This window comes from Cyprinodon variegatus, unplaced genomic scaffold (assembly GCF_000732505.1).
Source record: "Cyprinodon variegatus isolate N-32 unplaced genomic scaffold, C_variegatus-1.0 Scaffold226, whole genome shotgun sequence".
In the NCBI taxonomy this organism is placed as follows: Eukaryota; Metazoa; Chordata; class Actinopteri; order Cyprinodontiformes; family Cyprinodontidae; genus Cyprinodon; species Cyprinodon variegatus.
The window spans coordinates 598,971-619,080 of record NW_015150679.1 but is presented as its reverse complement, the minus strand read 5'-3'; the positions used below and the strand labels follow the sequence as shown (position 1 = coordinate 619,080).

The following is a 20,110-nucleotide window of genomic DNA, read 5'->3' as shown; positions in this document are numbered from 1 at the left end:
GGTCTGAAGTATGGAGAGTACCAGACTCACAAGGTGAGCTCTGTCGTAACATCTACAACGCTGGCCAGAAGTATACAGGAAGTGATTTTATTTTTATTTCAGGCTTTACATTGTTTTCTGGAGTTACTGTTATAACAGTATGTAATAACACTGTTATATCATACTGTTATAAAATACATATAAAAAGAATTAGGTGTGCAGGTTTTCATGTGTTGTGGATTTTGTCCAAGCTACATAATAATAATAAATCCAACATAAAAGCTTAAATAAATATACCCACATATATAAGCACACTTATTTTAGCCTTTATATTTAATTGATGACAGCTTAAGATTGAATCAATGCTCTTGGTTAGAAATGCCTCAATGTATTTAGTTTTTTTTCTTTTTTTTCTTTTATACGACACAGCTTTGACATTTTCAATGAAGTTTTATAATTAAATATAAATCTATAAACCTCATTTTCAAAAGAGAGCTGTTTAAAAAAAAAAAAGTAACAAGTAATAAACAAATCTGACTCAGTCAGATAAGTTAATACTAGTTTGATTTAAAAAAGGGCAAATTGCAAAAGAGGATTTCTTTTTTTAATTCACCGACATTTAAATTGTCACTGTGGATAGGGTTGAATCCACCTGTAGAGTATTCCAAGTTGACAAGACAGAGTACAAAGATGCATTTTCCCCCCAAATGTTGATGTACATATGGAAAATTGAAGGACAGGAAGTTAGAGAGAGAAGTTTGTAGCTGAACTGTCTGAAGTAACAGATATGTGGATTGGTAAATAGGGATTAGGTTAATTCCAGTAGCTTACTGTTGGGGCGTATTGTGCAATTTTAGCACAAGATTATGAATATATTATTAACTGGAACAGGGAGTTTAGTTAAGTAATATGTCATTCTAATCAATGGAAAATCCAAGTAATTATCTTCACTTAAATTATTATAACTGATAATTTACTCACTTACCAGGTGTTATTAAACGTTTACCTTTGTGGCTGGACCAAAAATTCAAGCTGTCTTTGCCATTGATTTATAAGTCTAGCAGAGTTATGAATCATTAAGCACAAGGAAAATAATTGTCTTTGTATATTCAATTTGTTAACTCAAAGAATTTGGCATCCATGCTGATGATGACAATATGGAGACTTGTACAAGTTTATCCCTGTTTTTTTTGCTTCAGAACTGAGATTTTTTTTTTCAAACAAACCTTTCCACAGGAGGATGATCTCATCCAGCTGGCTGCTAAGCATCTGTACATCCAACATGGCTCCGACAATCGTCCTGAGAATGTCAAAGAGACCGTGAGGGACTGCATCAAGAACTCCCTTATTGAGGCCAAATCAGAGGCCAAGCTGGTTCAGATGATCCACACGGCTCACGCTCAGGTTGGGATCTTATGATTAGACAAAACAAACCATCAAAAATAACAAACAAAAAAAATGAGAAAATGTTTAATCTATCATTTCTGATTCAATCCAGAGTTCCTTCCTGAATAACAAACAAAAACCAGAGCTGGTGAAAGCAGAGATGGTGGACTATGCTAGGGATAAGTGGCCCATGTTCTTCTCCAGGTTCTATGAAGTTACCAAACTGTCAGGTAGGACAACCTTTGCTCTGCATGTTTAAAATATGAGCTTTAATAAGGATCCTGGTTTCCTTATTTCAATACAACCCCAATAAAAGTAGCCTTCACAGATAAGATGGTGCAATAAAATGTCCTACAAAGGTTATAGCGCTTTGAGAAGTTATAAAAATGTAAGCTTTTATGCTCTAATTATGTCCTTGCCTAGAGGGTGCATATTGTAGTTATTTTTCTCCTTTAAAAGTCTGTTAATAGGGACCAGTTAAAGTGAACATCAGTCTTGTTCCTTCTGCAGAGCACTGAGTGTCCCTTAGTTTATAGAGTTGAGAAAGTGGGCTTGACTTCAAAGTGAAAGTAATATCTTACAAGTTTAACTTCCTTAAGTCTAGCTTGTCATGTGACCTCTGTCTGTTGCTTTGAATTTAATGCTGTTCATGTTTCCAGCTTCTTTATTCTTACATGTTTTCATTCTCAACACATTTAGTTTTCTTGTGGAATGAAATCATCTTCTTGATAATGTAAACTTTCCATCCTTATAAATGACCTGCAATTATTCAGTATCCTGTTGTACCCGTTAAGACAACAGGGCTCAAATATATACATACACCCCCATTGGTGCTCTTTTCGTAAATTGGTTTTCGTTGTAGAAACAGCCACCAGTGGGCGCTAGCAAGGCCTCAGAAAAATTGGAATAAAGTACAGTGTTGAAAACATGTTAGTTAAAGTTTCTATGCTAAAACAAATGTAATAAGAATATAGATTTTAAAAAAAGTTTGTTAAGGGTGTCCTTGGCCAAAGATCAATGCTGTTTTGGGGGCAGCAACTTAAAAAAGTTTGGTAACTCCAGCCTTTGTATGAAGTGATTTTAAAAAACACATTTGGTAAACTGACATTAGGGGGGAAGAAAAAACCCTATTTAAAAAAAGCATTTGAGATTAACTTTGCATGTTTTTCAGATTGGATATTTTGCTAACTTAGTTATTTTATATATATATATATATATGTTTTTATCTTGCCTTATAAAAATGCTCGCTTTTGACCAATAAAAAAACATTGGGTCAGATAATTAAAACATGGCCATAACTTAATATTAAGGTGCATATAACTAAGCATCTATTCAATTCTGTTTTTTTATTTTTATGTATGGATAAGAGAAAAATTAGTATATGTTTGAAATATGGGAACCAAGCTGATTCTGAAAAATTCGCAGGCTGTAATTTCCTGGCATAAACCAGATTGATACCATATATAATACAAACCGATCTACACATATGGATCTGGGAAGGCTCCTGTAGAAAGTGTTTGCAAAAGTGAGGGACATTCAATACAATTCTTCAAGCTGATTGGGTATCTGCCTGCTATGTAGAGTTTTTAGCCAATCACAACAGCAGTAGCACTGCAAAAATGTAAATCTAAGTAAGTAATTTCGTCTTCTAATAAGTACATTTTTTCTTTAATCGAGCAGGTTGCCGATGTAATAGGACGACATTTTATTTACATTTAAAATAAGAATAAAACTGCAGTCTCTTATTTCAAATGCATAACATCTTATTATCTTATTTTAAGGGTGAATATAGTCATTCCATTGGCAGATCATCTTATTTTCCTATAAAAATTAAGGATAAATACAGTTATTTCAAGACATTTTTACTCATTTTCAGAATGTTTTTGCAGTGAGAAGCTTAATTTGGAGGGAATGTGAGGAACAGCTTCCCATACACATACTGCAAAAACAATCTAGAAATTAGTAAAAAATTTCTAAAATGAAGTGTATTTACCCTTAATTTCAGTAGGTAAATAAGATGATTTGCCAATGGAATGAGTATATTTACTCCTAAAGTAAGATAATTAGATATTATGCACCTAAAATAGGTGCAATAGTTTTTTCTTGTTTTAAATACAAATTATCTTGTTCTATTGGCAAAGTGTCTCACTTACCTGCTCAATTCAAGAAAAGCAGCTATTTTAAGCAAAAATTACTTAATTAGATTTCAATTTTTTGCAGTGCAAAGGTAGAAATCATGTCCTCTTGCCTGTTTTTCAAAAAGCAATAGAGTGCATTCCAGCTAAAACCTGTGGAGCCATGTTTGTTTTGCTTCAGCTTTCTTCCTCTGGTTGTTGCGTTGAGGTCATACACCTCACTATATTTCATTGGTCTAAAACATTTCTGTATTGAGACAAAGTTTTCTGCCGACTCCTGGCAAGAGTATTTTCAGAAGTTTGTGTTCTCACAAATCTCATGACAATTCATCTTGCACTGCAAATAATTGAAATTAAAATAAGTAACTTTTCTTAAAATACGTCCATTTTCTCTTGAATTGAGTAGGTAAGTGAGACACCTTGCCAATGGAACAAGACAATTTACCTTTTAAATAGGAAAAAAACAATTAAAATTGTCTTATTTCAAGTCCATTTGATCTAATTTTCATTCTATTCCATTGGCAAGTCATCTTATTTACCTACTAAAATTAAGGCTAAATACACTTATTTGAAGAAATGTTTACTTATTTCTAGATCGGTTTTGCAGTGTACTTGCTGGGTAAAGCCAGTCCCAGTCCAGACAGGATATGTAGTCTCACCAACATGTTCTAGTTCTGTATCCAGAAATGTTCCAAAAGGCAGAAGAATCCTTAGCAGATGACCAAACTGCCAATTCCCCAATTGTTGTTTCTCTAATTTTTCGAAGCTGTTTTTTAATAATTCAATCTGAAAGACTAGTTTGAATAAATAAGTAAAAAAACAAAAGTGTTTTATGTAAAGCAGTTGCCTGTCATGTTTTGGTAGGACCTAAGGAGGTCTCACTCATGAATGTGTTTTCTATGTTTCTAGGTCCAGTGCCAAAGAGTAAGTTCATAGTGGCCATCAACTGGACCGGTATCACCTTCCTGGATGAGAGAGAAAAGAGGCTGATGGAGCTGTCCTTCCCAGAGGTTATGGGTGTCAACACTATAAGGTACAGAGGCTCCTCATGTTGAAATAAATTATAGAAGAAGCTTGGACTGTTGTATTTAAATCTGGGCATAATTATATACAAAAAAACTCATGGCGCTATGTTAGATGAAAACAAAGCATTTTTTTTTAGGAATCTATAATTTGTTTTGGTCACTCTACTGTTTATCATAAATGTATTCATACTGTTGGCAAATTTAAGATTGAAGTCATGTCTTAGTTTATGTAAAAGTTTTCATCTGACTGTAAGTTGATTTAATAAAGGAGCCAAAGATTAGGGTGATGGAGAGGAGATTGTTCTACATTTCAAAATACCAGTGGACACGTCCAAAGAGCTGCTCAGCATTTTGGTGAATGGTTTGATTGGTGTTATCCCAATAAAGATTTCCAAGTTGTTAAATTGATAATGTTATAATTAATTAGACTTGATTGAATGAAGATAATATAAATTTAAATCGGCCAAGGGTATGCATAGTTTTGGGGTTAAATGTATCTTGTGGTTTTCATACTACAATTTTAATATAAGCCTGGCGCCTTATAGATCTTTAAAAATTATCGTTTTCATGTTTTTGCAGATAGAAAACAAGCTTACATAAATCTCAAACTGTGTATTAAACAATCAAATCAAATTAATTTTTTTTTCAAATGGGGCTCATTCACTTCCAATGCCATCTAAAATTAAAACAACCGGTCAAATTTATACTTAAATCAGTTTAAACTAATCATATGGACATTTTTGTCATTCTGTGTTATAATATAGTCCAGTTTTAGTTTCTAATGCCGACTACCAGAAAATCTGTTAAAGGAACACCCATCCACAGCAGCAAATCTGAGCATTCTCTCCTCATGAGCCAAAATAACTATTTTTCCATAGTTTGGCTTTGATTAGCAAATAAATGACTTTGAACTAAAACCAATGATGCTGTGTGCAAATCAGGGGGTCACCAGGGGGTCACCAAGGGGGTCACCAAGAGGTCACCAAGGGGGTCACTAAGGGCCCCTAAGCGTTTTCTGAAAACTGAAAAAATCACCAGGGGGCATAATTCAAAATTTTACTTTATTCTGTTTCTCTTCTTTTTTTAATAATTTATAGAGCTTTTCATCATCGCTTACCATGACAAAAAAATAAAATAAACAAATAAATCACTGATGCATCTACGTTTTGGCCACCAGTTTGCCTGATCTGGCAGTAGCCAAAGAGAAAATCTCCAAGTTTCCAGTGTGAAAAAAGCGCCAAAAAATATAAGATGCTAAGGTTATTAAGAAGGTCAAACTTTCTTAGATTAATTGTATTTACCCTTAACTTGAGCGGGTAAATTAGATAGTTAAGAGAGATAAGGCAATTGTGTTTGCTCATTTTAAGTGTAAATTGTTTTGTTCCATTGGCGAAATGTCTCTTTTACCTCCTCAATCTAAGAACATATTAACTTATTTTTAAGAAAAATTATTTATCGAGATTTCCATTTTTTCCACTGCAGTAGGTGGCTAGGCGTAAAACAATTAGCTGATCGCGCCCAGTGCAAAACATTTTTTTAGGCTAAAAAAAAGACTAAGTAAACACTACCAGGATGTACATGTGCATCGTTTTATTTTAGCATGAATATATGGTTTTTGATGTTTTTATTTTTTTATTTTTTAAGACAGTACATTACCATTCCCTTATTGGGGTATTAGAGGCTTCAGCTAGCCTTGTATAGAGGACATATCTGTTGATTCATTCACACAAAAAGGGCAACTAAAAACGATTTCTTGTTTACTTCGAAATAACAATATTAAACAGACGAAATACGGTACCAAGCTTAACGCAGCTGGAAGACATAACAATAGCTTAGAATTATTTCACTAGATGTGGTCAAGCTGATAACAACTAGAAGACTCTTTAAAATACTGTTTTTATTGTGATGAGAAACATTGTGGGGTTTTAACCTGACTAGTCTTATTTTGGTCACTGTGTGTTGGTCTGCTGTTGCTCCACAGGGAGGGTAAGACGTCTGGCCCCAGGATCTGTCTGCTGACACTGAAGGGAGACTTCATCCTGAGCGGAGCTTCGGTTGAAGACATGGCTGAGCTGACCACCATGTTCCTCAGTGGATTGACGGAGCGTTCCGTGTACGCCGTGGCACTAAAAGATGTCAACAGCCAGGGTCAGAGCCCTTGTAGCTCTTTATCAAGTTATTACTTTTAAACCTGCTTATGCCTGTTTTTTTTTAAATACCAACTCCTCTCTTCCAGATGATCCTACAATTCTAAGCTTTAAGAAAGGAGAGCTCATTATTCTTATCAAAGATGATGAGTTTTCTAAGCAGCGTGGCTGGATTAAAGGACAAAACAGCAGCAACAAAAAAACAGGAGCAGTCTCCACTGAGGCCATCCATATCCTACCAACGCTAAGCAGACCTAGCAATGAAATCTTGGTAAGGAGGTTTCATCTGAACAACTTTGTCTAATGTCTCTCCACTCCAATCAATGTTTAAATGTTTTTCTCTCTCTCTCTCCAAAGAGCTTTATCAACTTGTCTCCAAACCAGAGGAAGGACTTGGTCCAGGCAAACCAGAAAGATATGGGGACTATGGAGAGAGTACCCCCTGCCACGCTGAAAGAGTATTCTCTTCAGTATTTCAGGTTGCCTTTACTTTTTACAACTGTGTGCATTTTTTTTTCATAAGATGGTCAGCAAGTTGATTGCTGCATGAAAGCAGCAATACCTGTTTTTAATCAGCTGTCTGTCTTGCAGGCAACCCACCAAGGATGTGAACCGTCAGGTGATCTCTAGGAACGCCGCGCCGGAGAGGCTGTGGGCTCACTCTAGAGAGCCAATCAGACAGCCTCTCCACATGAAACTGTTGGGCACCCAAGATCTCAGCCACAAAGCCTGTATGGCCTTCACTGATATCCTCTGCAAAGCTGAAAAAATTATGATTAAAGTTAAGATTTTAGTCCTGTGCTTTGTAAGAAAAAACATCCCTTTGAGTGTGTGAATGCACCAGGGGCTTGTAATTAACACCAGTTAGTAACATAGACCACCAGCTTAGCAATACTTTCCAAAGGATCCATGATTTGTTAATTAAAAACAAGAAACAAAAAGCATCAAGGATCCTCCTACACTCCTCCAAGATGGACTATCAGCTCTGCTTTAAATCACTGCTGCATAACCTAAGATTATATTACCGGTATTGACTCAACCGATAGACCCTCTGAGTTCATGATTTTATTGGGCCATCCATGCTTGAAAAACAGTCCCAGGTTACCATACTACCACCACCGTGTCTGACTGTTGGTCTTAAATGCTGCTAGTTTTAGTTAGTTCTTTCCAAATGTCCTGGGGGATCATTTGGCTCTCTGATTTTCTCTGATTCTCTACATTCCACACAGACATGAGATTTGTAAACTCAATCTGCAGCTTATATATTCCTTTCAGCTTTTCCCCGCTGCCTGATTTTCTGGTCCAATCCATGTTTCCTTTGCCACACATAATGAAGAAGTAGGAAACACAGCTGGTTTCTACATTTTCAAACCCTTGTCTTATCGAAGAGTCACAGTAATGTCTTTCCAAGAGTTTTTCAGTGGTGATATTTAAGCGCTAAATCACCAGACGTTACTCAGTGTTTCTATGTGCACCTGAAAACATTTTAATCTAAATAAGTCATTTTTTCTTGATATAAGTGCATTTTTACTCAAATTGAGGAGTTAAGTTGGACGCTTTTCCAATGGAACAAGACAATTTACATTTAAAATTTAATGTGTTGACTTATTTCGAGTATTATCTAATTATCTTATTTTAATGGTAAACATATTTATTCAATTGGCAAATCATCTTATATTCCTACTCAAATTAAAGGTAAATACACCTAATATAAGAAATTTGTACTTATTTCTAGATTGTTTTTCCAGTGTGTGTACCCTCTCCAGTAGCAGCTGTTTAGTGTTTTTCCACCCATAGCTGACTGCGTAGTTACAAATTGATTCAACTGCTTTTTCGTCACTGGAGGAAAACAGCCTCACTGCAAAAACTATCTAGAAATAAGTAAAAGAATAAATACATTGAGTGTATCTAACCTTAATTTGAGTAGGTAAATGAGATGATTTGCCAATGCAGTTTTTAATGAGTTTTTTTACTCTTAAAATAAGATAATTAGATAATATGCACTTGAAATAAGACAATACAATTGTTTTTTCTTATTTCAAATGTAAATTGTCTTGTTCCATTGGCAAAGTGTCTCACTTAAATCCTCAATTTAAGAAAAAATGCACTTATTTTAAGAAAAAAAATACTTCTTTAGATCTACCTTTTTTGCAACTGTCAAATAACCTCTCTTGTTTAAGGTCTTAAAATCATGATACTTCTCCACATTTCTCCTTGACTTCTGCTTACCAATCCTTAAGTATATGGGAGATTACCCCACCAGGCAGATGCAGAGTCCTCTGGAGCTCACTGACCAGATCTTCAGTCCTCCCACTCAATCTGAGGCGCTCAGGGATGAGATCTACTGCCAGATCATGAAGCAGATGACCAGCAATAACAACAGGTACAGCAGAGGGATTTATTTGTTTTTTCCAATGCATCCAAACATCCATCCTCCCCAGAGAGATTTTCTAACAGTACATAGTATGTTTTTTTTTTAGTGATCTATTATATTCATTTTTTTTATCTTTTCTAATTTTTGTTACATTAAACATAAACCTCAGTGCATTTTGGGGGAGTTTAAGTTTAAAACTAAGTGAAAGTAGTTATTAAGAGTAAAATGAACTCATAGAGTATGTTGGAATTAGTTGAAATGCAGACAGAGCTACAGTTATGATGGCCTAGTCAAAGTAAAAATCTAAATCCAGAAGGAATCAGTGGCAAGACATGAAAACTGCTGATCAGAGACGGTCTGCCTCAAATCTGATTGAGCTTAAGTTGTTATGCAATGAAGTATAGTGATGGGGGAATTAGACGGAAATGAATAGGTATTTGTTTCTAAAAACATTTTTAAAACCTCGTTTTGTTTTCCTTTTACTTCATAATCATGCTCTACATTATTTTGTCTTCTTGTATAAAATCCTAAAAAATTATGTTTCTGGAAAATGTAAAGGATTGTTAACACTAATGCATAACACAGTGTCCTCAGATACTGTGCAGCAAGCATGAACTAAGAAAGCAATGTGTTCTAACTCCTCCTCTGCCCCTGCAGGTTCAGCATAGAACAGGGTTGGCAGCTGCTCTGGCTTTGCTGCGGCCTGTTTCCACCCAGCCAGCCTCTACTGAAGCACACTCAGAAATTCCTGGAGTCTCGGCGCAGGGAGCCCCTGGCCTCCGACTGTCTGCAGCGGCTGCAGAGCTCGCTGAGGTTCGTCTGGCCCTCCGTGCCACCAGCACAGAAAAATATGCGACCAATGTCACCAGCTTTTAGGACTTTTGTTGATCACTGAGCCTGCTCGGATGAGAGGAAAGAAATGTCCAGCTGTGGTATCCCCTGTTTATCTTGCAAAGCTGAGATAAAGTGTTTCCTTTTCACACCGTGGTCAGTGAGAATACAACATGCGGTGTGAGGGAGAACTTGTTGCAACAACGAAGATATGACCTGACGGAGCTGTGAAAGCGAATGCTTTGCATCGCCTTTGCAGTAGGGAGGCTGCCAAACTCAGCATTTGCATTACCCTCTCCTATATATATTTCTAATTTACAATCAGTTTCTTTAAGTCAAAACCAGACCATAAAGAAACAACCAACAAAAGCAAAGGAAACCCTATCATCCAATGGAAATCTAAATAAGTCATTTTTGCTTAAAATAAGTGCATTTTTCTATTGAATTTAGGAGGGAAATGAGACACTTTGCCAATTGAACAACACAATTTACATTTAAAATAAGAAAAAAACAATTACTTTGTCTTATTTCAATCACATATTATCTAATTTTCTTATTATAAGAGTAAAAATACTTCTTATCTTATTTACCTACTCAAATTAAGGGTAAATACACTTAATTTTAGATATATCTAATTATTTCTGAGTGATTTTTGCAGTGCACTGCATAAAGTGATCTAAAAAAGTAACAATTTCTTGAATGTATCTGCCCCTGATTTGAGCAGCAAAATTATATGATATGTGAAAGGAAGGGGCGTTTTCCCCTTTAACTAATATAACTGGATATTATGCATTGGAAATGAGATAATGGAGTTATTATTTGTTCTTATTTTAAAAGTAAATAATCTTATTCTTACTATATATTGTCTCTCACCTGCTAAGATCAAGGTAAAATGCAATTATTTTATGGAAAATAGACTTAGACAACTTTTATTGTCATTTTGTATACACAGAATGTATACAAAACGAAATTTGGTCTTGCACAGCTTTAATGATTATTCCATTCTTTAAAGTGGAGCAGAGATATTTATATGTCAGTTTTTGCAGTGTAGTTTAATGATAACTAATTTTGCTTAAAAAATAGATCTATATTTAGATGAAGAACATAAACGAGAATTTTTTTATTTATTTCTTAAACAAAAAAGACACTTCTGACAAAACCCCAAATCATGGGGTTGGCAGAACTTTACCCTTTTCTGTCTGCTAGGATGTCACCAGCAATTTGTGCTTAGATTTAGTTTTTAGCTCATTGTACTTCTTCAGATAGGAATTTCACCCTGATATCTTAAAAAAAGGTGAATAAACCAGATACTTTTTCCATAGATGGAAAGAAAAAAAGGATGTGTTTAAACTTTTGCTAATTTTGGTGTAGGTCGGATCCCAGGAAGCTTCCGCCGCACCAGGTGGAGGTGGAGGCCATCCAACAGAACAGCACCCAGATCCTTCACAAAGTCTACTTCCCCAACGACACAGATGAGGTACGCAGGGCGGAGCTCTGCTCCTACCCAGGATAAAGTCATTATTGAATTCACTGTCCAAACTGACTGATCTCCTCCCTGCCCAGGTATTTGAGGTCGCAACCCGCACCAGAATCAAGGATCTCATCCAGACCATTTCCAAAAGGCTACAACTGGCTTCGGCCGACGGCTTCAGCCTCTTTATGAAAACACAGGACAAGGTTCAGCAATCGTTTTCAGATCTTTTATGAGCATTTTCACTGCATATGTGTAAAACAGCTTTAAAATAAACAGTTCCTATTTTTAGAATATATATCATGATTTCAAGAAGTCTTAGTTATCTTACTGCTCCGGCAGATTCTGATATTTTGAGTTAAACTTTTTAAAATAAGATGAAAAATCTAACAAAATCGGCTTTTCAAAACCAGATCAAAGAGATGTTTTGGCTAGATGTAAGACACTAAGACTGTTAGATTGACATGTTTTGCAGTTTTTTAACTACTTGTACCACCTGAAAAAAAAATTCTCAGGTTCTTTTTCTATAAGAAAATCAAACGATTGATTTATTTCACAGCTTTTTACACGTTTTACAAAAGGGGACAATCAAGACAAATACATGATCTGTAAGAATAGAGAAACTAATTAATACTTTAGAGAACTCTGGAGTAGAAGTCCTCATACCACATTCACAATTAAAATAAGAAAACACAATTGCATTGTCTTATTTAAAGTGCATATTATCCAGTTATCTTATTTTAAGAGTAAAAATACTCTTTTCATTGAAAAACAATTTCATTTACCTACTCAAACTAAGAGTAAATACACTTAATTTAAGAAACGTTTACTTATTTCTAGATCGTTTTTCCAGTGTAAGCTGTAAAAATGAAAATAAAACCGTGTGAATTTTTCTTCCAATTAATGTATTCTCCCTTTATTTGAGCAGGTATCTGAGACAACCTGCTGATAATGGAATAAGATGATTTAAACTTTGAGAAAAAAAAATAACTCAGTTATCTTATCCCAAGTGCGTAATATCAAATGTTCAAGGGAAAGAACATTTAATAGATAATCTCATCTTATTTAACTGCTCAAGTTAAGAGCAAATGTACAAATAAAAAAGCATCTTTACTTTACTTTTTAGATTTCAGGTAGAAGTTTTTTTAAATTCGCTCCAACTAACATTAGTGTTGCACTGTCAAAACTTTTCTTACAATGAGAGCTTTTTTTCTGCAATTGAGCTGTGAAGTAAGACACTTTGCTAATGGAATAAGAACATTTACATTTAACATAAAAAATAAAATAAAATACTGCAGTCTCTTATTTCAAGAGTATAATATCCAGTCATCTTATTTTAAGGGTAAAAATACTAATTCCACTGGCTGATCATCTTATTAACCTGCTCTAATTAGGAGTTAATACTCTTATTTTAAGAAATTTTTACTCAGTTTTAGATGTTAGATTTTTTTTGCAAATGAAATTCAATTTTCTAAACAATAAAAATGTATAAAAGGCATCAAGAGCAACTTTCATATCTTTTATAGAGTTTCCTTACCCCTTAAATGTTAAGAATGACTTTTGTTTATTTTTTTATGCATCTTTAAACCTTCTAATGACGTGAAAAAGAAACCTAACCATCTCTACTCAATCTCAGGTTCTCGGTTTAAATGAAGCAGACTACTTCTTTGACAGTCTGAGGCAAATCACGGACTGGTCGAAGAGAGCCAAAAGGATCAAAGAAGGTAATCTGCACCTCATGCAAAAAGCAAAACACTTAATAGTCGTCTATGTGTGACCTTAAAACCCCCTTTCTGTGTCTGTGCTGCAGGTGGGCCGGTCAACATTTCCTACCATGTGTTCTTCATGAGGAAGTTGTGGTTTAATGTAGTCCCTGGCAGGGATATCAAGGCCGATCTTATCTTCCATTTTCCTCAGGTACATTTGAATGAGCAGCTTGAATTTCCAGCCTCAATCAGGGCATTTTTTTCCCTATGCTTTTCTACTTTGAATATAATCGTGCTCAGCACCCAGACAAGGGTATCTGATCAGCAGGGAAGGCATCATGTAAATCCACAAATGGGACATAGGCAGGTATTTATCTATCAACTCCAAAAACTCAAATCTCGCAGCAAATCTGGAGAGATTCTGCAGCTTTGGCTTCAGAAGTTTATATTTTAACCTTTTTTGTCTGAGCTCTTCTTCCTCCTGCTGCAAAGAATGGATCTGATGATGTTTCACTACAAAAGTGGGGGGATTAAAATGTCTTATTTGAACTATTTAGGTACCACTGACCACTAATTATTAAAATTGTTTTAATCCTAATGGTAAAAACAGTATTTTATTCCCATTTTCCTGCTCAGCGGTGAGCTATTTAAATGACACAAGCAAATCAAAGGGAAAAATATAAGTAGTCTCACAGGTTTGTCTGTTTAAATTAGATCAATATATAAGCAAAACAAATAATGTCCTAATATGTTCAAGTTTATTACAATTTCGTCTACATTTTGTTTGTTTTTTGTACGATTAGCATCAAGACGAGCTTTTGGGATTTTTCTGTCTTCCTTTCTTTTGAAGTCTGGATGTTTATGATCCTTTTTACTGTAAATTACAAAAACCTGGTGCTTATTCATGACCTGATAGATTTTTCTTAAGGCCTCAGATCAGTGAACTTGGCACCCTTACATTTTATAAAGATGCAGAGTATCAGTATCGGCCGCCTAGGCTGGTAAACCATATTTATGCTTTGCTTGAGTTCTGTTAAAGGGCCTCACAGGGTCATCCTGAGGGTTCACAAACGGCCCCTGGACAATGCTTTGGACATGCCTGCTCTACAGTTAGTGTTTGATCGTATTGGCCGGATCAGTGAAGTTTAAACTCTATGTTCCAGCCTATCGTTTTTCTAAATACTCACCCTATTTTTGAGCTTTGAATAGAACTGAAGACCTAAACAGAAGAAAGTCTTCAGTTCAAAGCACTCAGGCTGCTGATGCCAGAAGTCTTATCTTGAAGCAGGATAAAGCAAGAAAACACCAACAACAAAAAAACATAAAATCTAAAAACTGAATCAAACTTGCTTCTTGACCCAACTGGGCGCAGCTTCAGTTCTGTGTCTCAGCTGGTCAGGTCCTCACTGCTGTGATTATTTTATTTAAAAGGAGAAAATATTCTATTGGCATATCACACTGGAAAATANTATTTTTGAGCTTTGAATAGAACTGAAGACCTAAACAGAAGAAAGTCTTCAGTTCAAAGCACTCAGGCTGCTGATGCCAGAAGTCTTATCTTGAAACAGGATAAAGCAAGAAAACAGCAACAACAACAAAAAAAAAAATCTAAAAACTGAATCAAACTTGCTTCTTGACCCAACTGGGCGCAGCTTCAGTTCTGTGTCTCAGCTGGTCAGGTCCTCACTGCTGTCCTTCTGAAGGTGTTCTGACACAGATTCTCAGGAACATGTCAGATTCTTCAAACCAGGTTTGTTCTTGTGTTTAACAGGGAGATTGTTGCAGAGGAATCACCAGTGAGATGCAGGTCTGTTCAGGCACTGAAATATTCTTAGAAAAGATCAGCCACAGTCCCTGCAATAAAAAGTTGTCGAGTCCAATGTGACCTGAAGACTTTATCAAAGGTCTCAATTTGAACAATGTCATGCATCTGAAAAGTATGGAGGACCTTAGTGTTTTTCTTTGTTAAAATGAATTGGAAGCACAAGTTTAAATTCATTTGAATTCTTTAAACATTAGACATACAGGCTCAAACTTAAACACCCACCAATGTATTTAAATATCTTTCCCGCGGCACTTTGCAGAGAAACTAGAAGCTTTTAAAACAATCCGCTACAAAAATTGAAATCGAAGTTGATTTTTCTTGAAATAAGCATAGTTTAGAAAGTTAGCAAGAGAATTTGCAGATGGAATAAGATTATTTGTATTTAAAATGTGAAAAAATACTCCATCTTAATCAAAGTGCGTGATTATTTTATTTAAAAGGAGAAAATATTCTATTGGCATATCACACCGGAAAATATCTAAATCTAGATAAGTCAGTTTCTCTTAAAATAAGCGCATTTGTTCTTGGATCGAGGCGTTAAAAGCGACATTTTGCCAATGGAACAAGACAATTTACATTTAAAATAAGAAAACACAATTGCATTCTGTTATTTTAATTTTATGTTATCTAATTATCTTATTTTAAGAATAAAAATACTCATTCCATTGGCAAACTATCTCATTAACCTACTCAAATTAAGGGTAAATGCACTTGATTTCAGCAATTTTCAAAAAACGATCTAGAAATTAATCTGATAATATGCACTTGAAATAAGACAAGGCAATTGGGTTCTTATTTTAAATGTAAATTGTCTTGTTCCATTGACAAGGTGTCTCACTTAACTCCTCAATTCAAAGAAAATTTTTGCTTATTTAGATTTCAGTTTTTTGCAGTGCAGTGCATCTTATTTACCTGCTTAAATTAAAGACAAATGCACTTATTTTAAGTCGTTTTTACTTATTTTTAGGCAAGTTTTTGTATTGTGGCCTAATTCTGCTTGGATATTCTAGTAGTTTTTTCTATGAATTGCTTGCTTTCCTTGCTTATCGTTCTCCTCCAGTCCTTTGCCCTGCAAATGGTACCATGGGTATCTTTTTAGCTGTGGTAATGTGTGAAAGCCTTACCAAGACATTGATGTTTGTCTCATTCTGGAGCAGCAGGTTTTTGTCTCAGTTGGTGCCCTTTGAGTCGATGTAAACTCTTTTGGGCTCCTAAGAGTGATGCATCAGTTCCAGGATTTTCCTTTTCAGGGCAGGTTTAAAATCAGGAGGTTTCTGAATATCTGATTTTAATCAAATTCACCGAAAGAAAACAGTTTGGCTCAGGTGGTTGAAATTTAAGGATAATTGGTAGATGATACCAAAAACATATTAAAGTTGGTTTTGAATGGATAAAGCAAACTAACATTAGGCTTCAGGATTAACCTTCAACCAAGCTCTTTTGGATGGACTGTGTGTAGAAGTAGTGTTTGTTCCTGTTCTTTTTTCCAGCCTAAATTATGTCAGGATATTGTTAATGGATTCAGAAATGTGTGTTTTTTATTTAATACTGGGAATGTATGTATAATTTTGACCCAAAAGGGGAGAAAATGCAGTACAAATGTCAAAAATCATTCATATTCTAGATTGTATCTACAGGATTTAAACTTCAGACTGGCTCTAAAACTAACCTCCAACAATCTCTGTTTTCCAGGAGTTACCTAAGTACCTGAGAGGCTATCATGTTTGTACCAAGGAGGATATGGTCAACATCGCTGCTATGCTCTTCCTAGTAAAGGTCCGCGGTGACAAAAGCCAGATCGCCACGATTCCCAAGGTGCTGAAGGAGCTCGTTCCTGCCGACCAGCTGAAGGCCATGTCTGAAAACGAGTGGAAAAAGGTACAAAAGCACAGAGGATGAGGCTGACCGCAGTTCTGTTGTTTGGGTTTTTAATCAAGGAGTTGAGAGAGGTGGATATGTAACCTGCTGGTGCTTTTGGCCTCTCTTAAGAGCCAAGTATGTAATTATGTACGTTTTAACTGGAAAATATCTTTAAAATGGATTTGACCCTTATTTGACCCCTTCTTTGGAGGGGCTGCTTAAAAAACAGAATTTATTAGGATTATTCAGACATACATGAATTAGGAGAAAAATCACTTAGTGCATGATTTAGATGAAGGAATAACATTATAAAAAAGATGATTTTGCTTGATATAGGTTCTTTTAAACCAATTTTGGATTTGAGGTCAGTTTGAAAACTTGCTCTTAGAAAACCAGGCAGAGCTCTAGCTGTTTAGTAAAGAACAATGCCGGTTATAAAGGCATTAAAAACTGTAGACATACTGTAAAAGAGCTACACTACAAAAAATGGAAATTCAACAGGTAGATCATCATGTTTACCTGCTCAAATGAAGGGCACCACCACTTGTTTTAAAAAATGTTTGCATGGTGCAGCTGTGACCGCAGTGAAAGGCTCCTGTACTGAGCATTGACTTTATGCCACATGTTGCTCCACTTCTGCTGCACAGTCACACACAGCTTTTTGCTACAATAAAACACATTGAAGCGTATTTAATGTCATTAAATATACAAACGGGAATGTGTACTTATACAAAGCAATGTGTATATTACCTACACACTTCAAAAATAATCTGAAAATAAGACATTTATTGAATTAAGTGGTTTTGCCATTCATTCATTAAGTTAAGTAAAATGATCTACCACTGGGGTGTATTTTTTAGGCCTAAATAAGATAATTAAGGCCCTTGAATTAAGGTAATGGAGATTCTTTCATTTTGGGTGCAAAATTCATATTCTTTTGGCCTACGTTGAGTTCAGTTTTTGCAGCGTGACTAGCTCACAAAGCTATCCTGAGGCTCTAAGGGCTAAAATCATGTCTATGCACTGCAAAAACAATCTAACAATCTAGAAATAAGTAAAATGTCTTAAATTAAGTGTATTTACCATTAATTTGAGTAGGTAAATAAGATGATCTGCCAATGGAATGAGCGTTTTTACTCTTAAAATAAGATAATTAGATAATATGCACTTGAAATTCTTAATTTTCTTATTTTAAATTTAAATGGTCTTGTTCCATTGGCAAAGTGTCTGACTTACCTCCTCTGTTCAAGAACAAATGCACTTAATTTAGGAAAAATTGACTTATCTAGATTGGGGATTTTTTTCTACTTCCACTGCTAAAGAGATGATGAAAGATTCAAAAATGCTGTACTGTAAGTTTTTAAAGATAATTAAATATGCAGATATACTGGATTTCCTGCAGAGCTGTTTTAGATGAGAATTTGAAATAAGTGTTCATTAATAAATGCTGGGAAGTTCAGTTCATCTGTGGCTGGATGTGTGTGAAAAGATATCGGGAAAGGAGAGTAAGAAAAACATAATCCTTTGTCAGTATTTGGCTGATCTTTATGAGGAGAGACCTTTATGAAGGAGGAAACCCCTCCTGACACCCCCACCCACGCCCAGTGAGAACTTCCCCTGAAGGCCGTGGGGTGTGAGAGAAACGCATTAACCTCATTAAAAGCAGGGCAGTGGTTTTGTTCTTTTTCTACAGCTATGCTGCTATACCCAACCTCATATTTGTGCTTTCATTTGGCTGTTTTGTATTTCTTTTTCAGAATATAATCGCAGCCTTTAACAGACGTACCAATATGAAAGTTGATGAAGCAAAGATTGCATTTCTGAAGGCGGTTTGCCGCTGGCCGACATTCGGCTGCGCTTTCTTTGAAGTGAAGGTGGGTTCTGCAGTCGTTCTGCTATCTGTCATCTGCTTAGATTGCTTGCATGGTCTGCTCATTGCACTCACCCACCTCTTAGTCCTCTTGCATGCAGAAAGCAAACACATTAATGACGGGGAGGAACAGCAACAGGGGAGGTGGTAATTTTTCTGTCTTAATGTCCGTTTTCAGCAAACGTCAGAGCCAGATTTTCCAGATATTGTGCGAATCGCAATCAGCAAGACTGGACTCACCATCTTGCACCCAAAGACCAAGGTTAAAACAGAAACAGGAAATATTACATTCACTATCTTTCATAGATTCCCTTTACTGACATTTTTTTTTTTTTTGTCTCACAAGGATGTTTTGGCAAACCACCCATACAACAAAATAGCTAGCTGGTGCAGCGGAAGCACCTACTTCCACATGACCGTTGGCAGCTTAGTGAAGGGTAACAAATTCCTCTGCGAGACTTCACTGGTAAGCTATTTTCTTTCAAACAAGGTGATCTTTTCTCTAAGAGCTGGAGCTGATTCTTAGCAATAATTTAACTCTTCTTTCTTTAATAGGGCTACAAGATGGATGATCTGATTACTTCCTATGTGAACATGTATCTCAGGGAGAGAACGGCGCAGTCCAGGGGCCATCGCTACAACATGTAGACATTAGGAGTTCAACCCTGCTTCTCCTTGCAGCTCCACAACTCCTTATCAGAGTTTTTAATGTAATTTGGTTTAAAAAACAAAGCCACAGATTTATTGCATGTAAATAAGTATTTCTCAGCTTTGATTTGTTGCTTCACAAACAGGAAAATGTAAAGCCCTGGTCTCTTTGCATATTTACCTAAACATTTTTAAGAACTAAACACTAAAAATTTCCTAATCAGGATTTTTTTTTTCTGTCTCTGAAATGGAAATTATTTCCTAAATAGATAATTTCCCATAAAATGATGCACTAAATTTGTTCAGTATTACATGGTTGGCATCAGTACCGTCTTCTTCTTCAGTAGCTTAGCAATGATCCTTGCTTAACTGGCAGCCGTAGATATTTTATCCCAACAAGTTCTAAAAACATTATATTCTGACAACACAAAAAAGTAAACAGATATACAGATACAAAGTTCTCAATACACTGAAAATAACCATGGAAATAGGTAAAAATGTCTAAAATTAAGTGTATTTAGCCTTAATTTGAATAGGTAAATGAGATAGTTTGCCAATGGAATGAGAATCTTTACTTTTAAAATATGATAATTAGATAATGTGCACTTAAAATGAGAAAATGCAATTGGTTTTGCTTTTTTTCAATGTTTGATGGTTTGATATCACTTGATGATAATGTGGCCTGCAACATTTTTCAGTGTAGCTCACGTTAATCTTTGCAAACCAAACTTATAGGATGTTTTAGGGCCTCTCAAACACATTGCTTTGCAGTGAATGGTATAAAACTAACAAAGAATAGCCATTTGATCTTAGAACTGTCGCATCTTAGCGACTTTGTTGCGATATTTAACGA

General features: G+C 35.5%; 1 protein-coding gene across 1 annotated transcript in view; it reads left to right on the top strand.

Moving 5' to 3' along the window:
- Positions 1 to 19,855, top strand: part of LOC107088662 (unconventional myosin-VIIa-like) — a 41,146-nt gene extending 21,291 nt beyond the window's left edge. The window contains exons 29-46 of the mRNA XM_015380965.1: positions 1,216 to 1,383; positions 1,478 to 1,595; positions 4,410 to 4,533; positions 6,507 to 6,673; positions 6,762 to 6,943; positions 7,030 to 7,151; positions 7,264 to 7,418; positions 8,902 to 9,055; positions 9,704 to 9,859; positions 11,249 to 11,354; positions 11,441 to 11,554; positions 12,985 to 13,072; positions 13,159 to 13,265; positions 16,572 to 16,757; positions 18,497 to 18,613; positions 18,788 to 18,871; positions 18,956 to 19,075; positions 19,165 to 19,855. Of these exons, the coding sequence (XP_015236451.1) occupies positions 1,216 to 1,383; positions 1,478 to 1,595; positions 4,410 to 4,533; positions 6,507 to 6,673; positions 6,762 to 6,943; positions 7,030 to 7,151; positions 7,264 to 7,418; positions 8,902 to 9,055; positions 9,704 to 9,859; positions 11,249 to 11,354; positions 11,441 to 11,554; positions 12,985 to 13,072; positions 13,159 to 13,265; positions 16,572 to 16,757; positions 18,497 to 18,613; positions 18,788 to 18,871; positions 18,956 to 19,075; positions 19,165 to 19,257 (2,361 nt within the window). The 3' untranslated portion in view covers positions 19,258 to 19,855. The remainder of the gene's footprint in view (positions 1 to 1,215; positions 1,384 to 1,477; positions 1,596 to 4,409; positions 4,534 to 6,506; positions 6,674 to 6,761; positions 6,944 to 7,029; positions 7,152 to 7,263; positions 7,419 to 8,901; positions 9,056 to 9,703; positions 9,860 to 11,248; positions 11,355 to 11,440; positions 11,555 to 12,984; positions 13,073 to 13,158; positions 13,266 to 16,571; positions 16,758 to 18,496; positions 18,614 to 18,787; positions 18,872 to 18,955; positions 19,076 to 19,164) is intronic.
- The last annotated feature ends 255 nt before the right edge of the window (positions 19,856 to 20,110 follow it).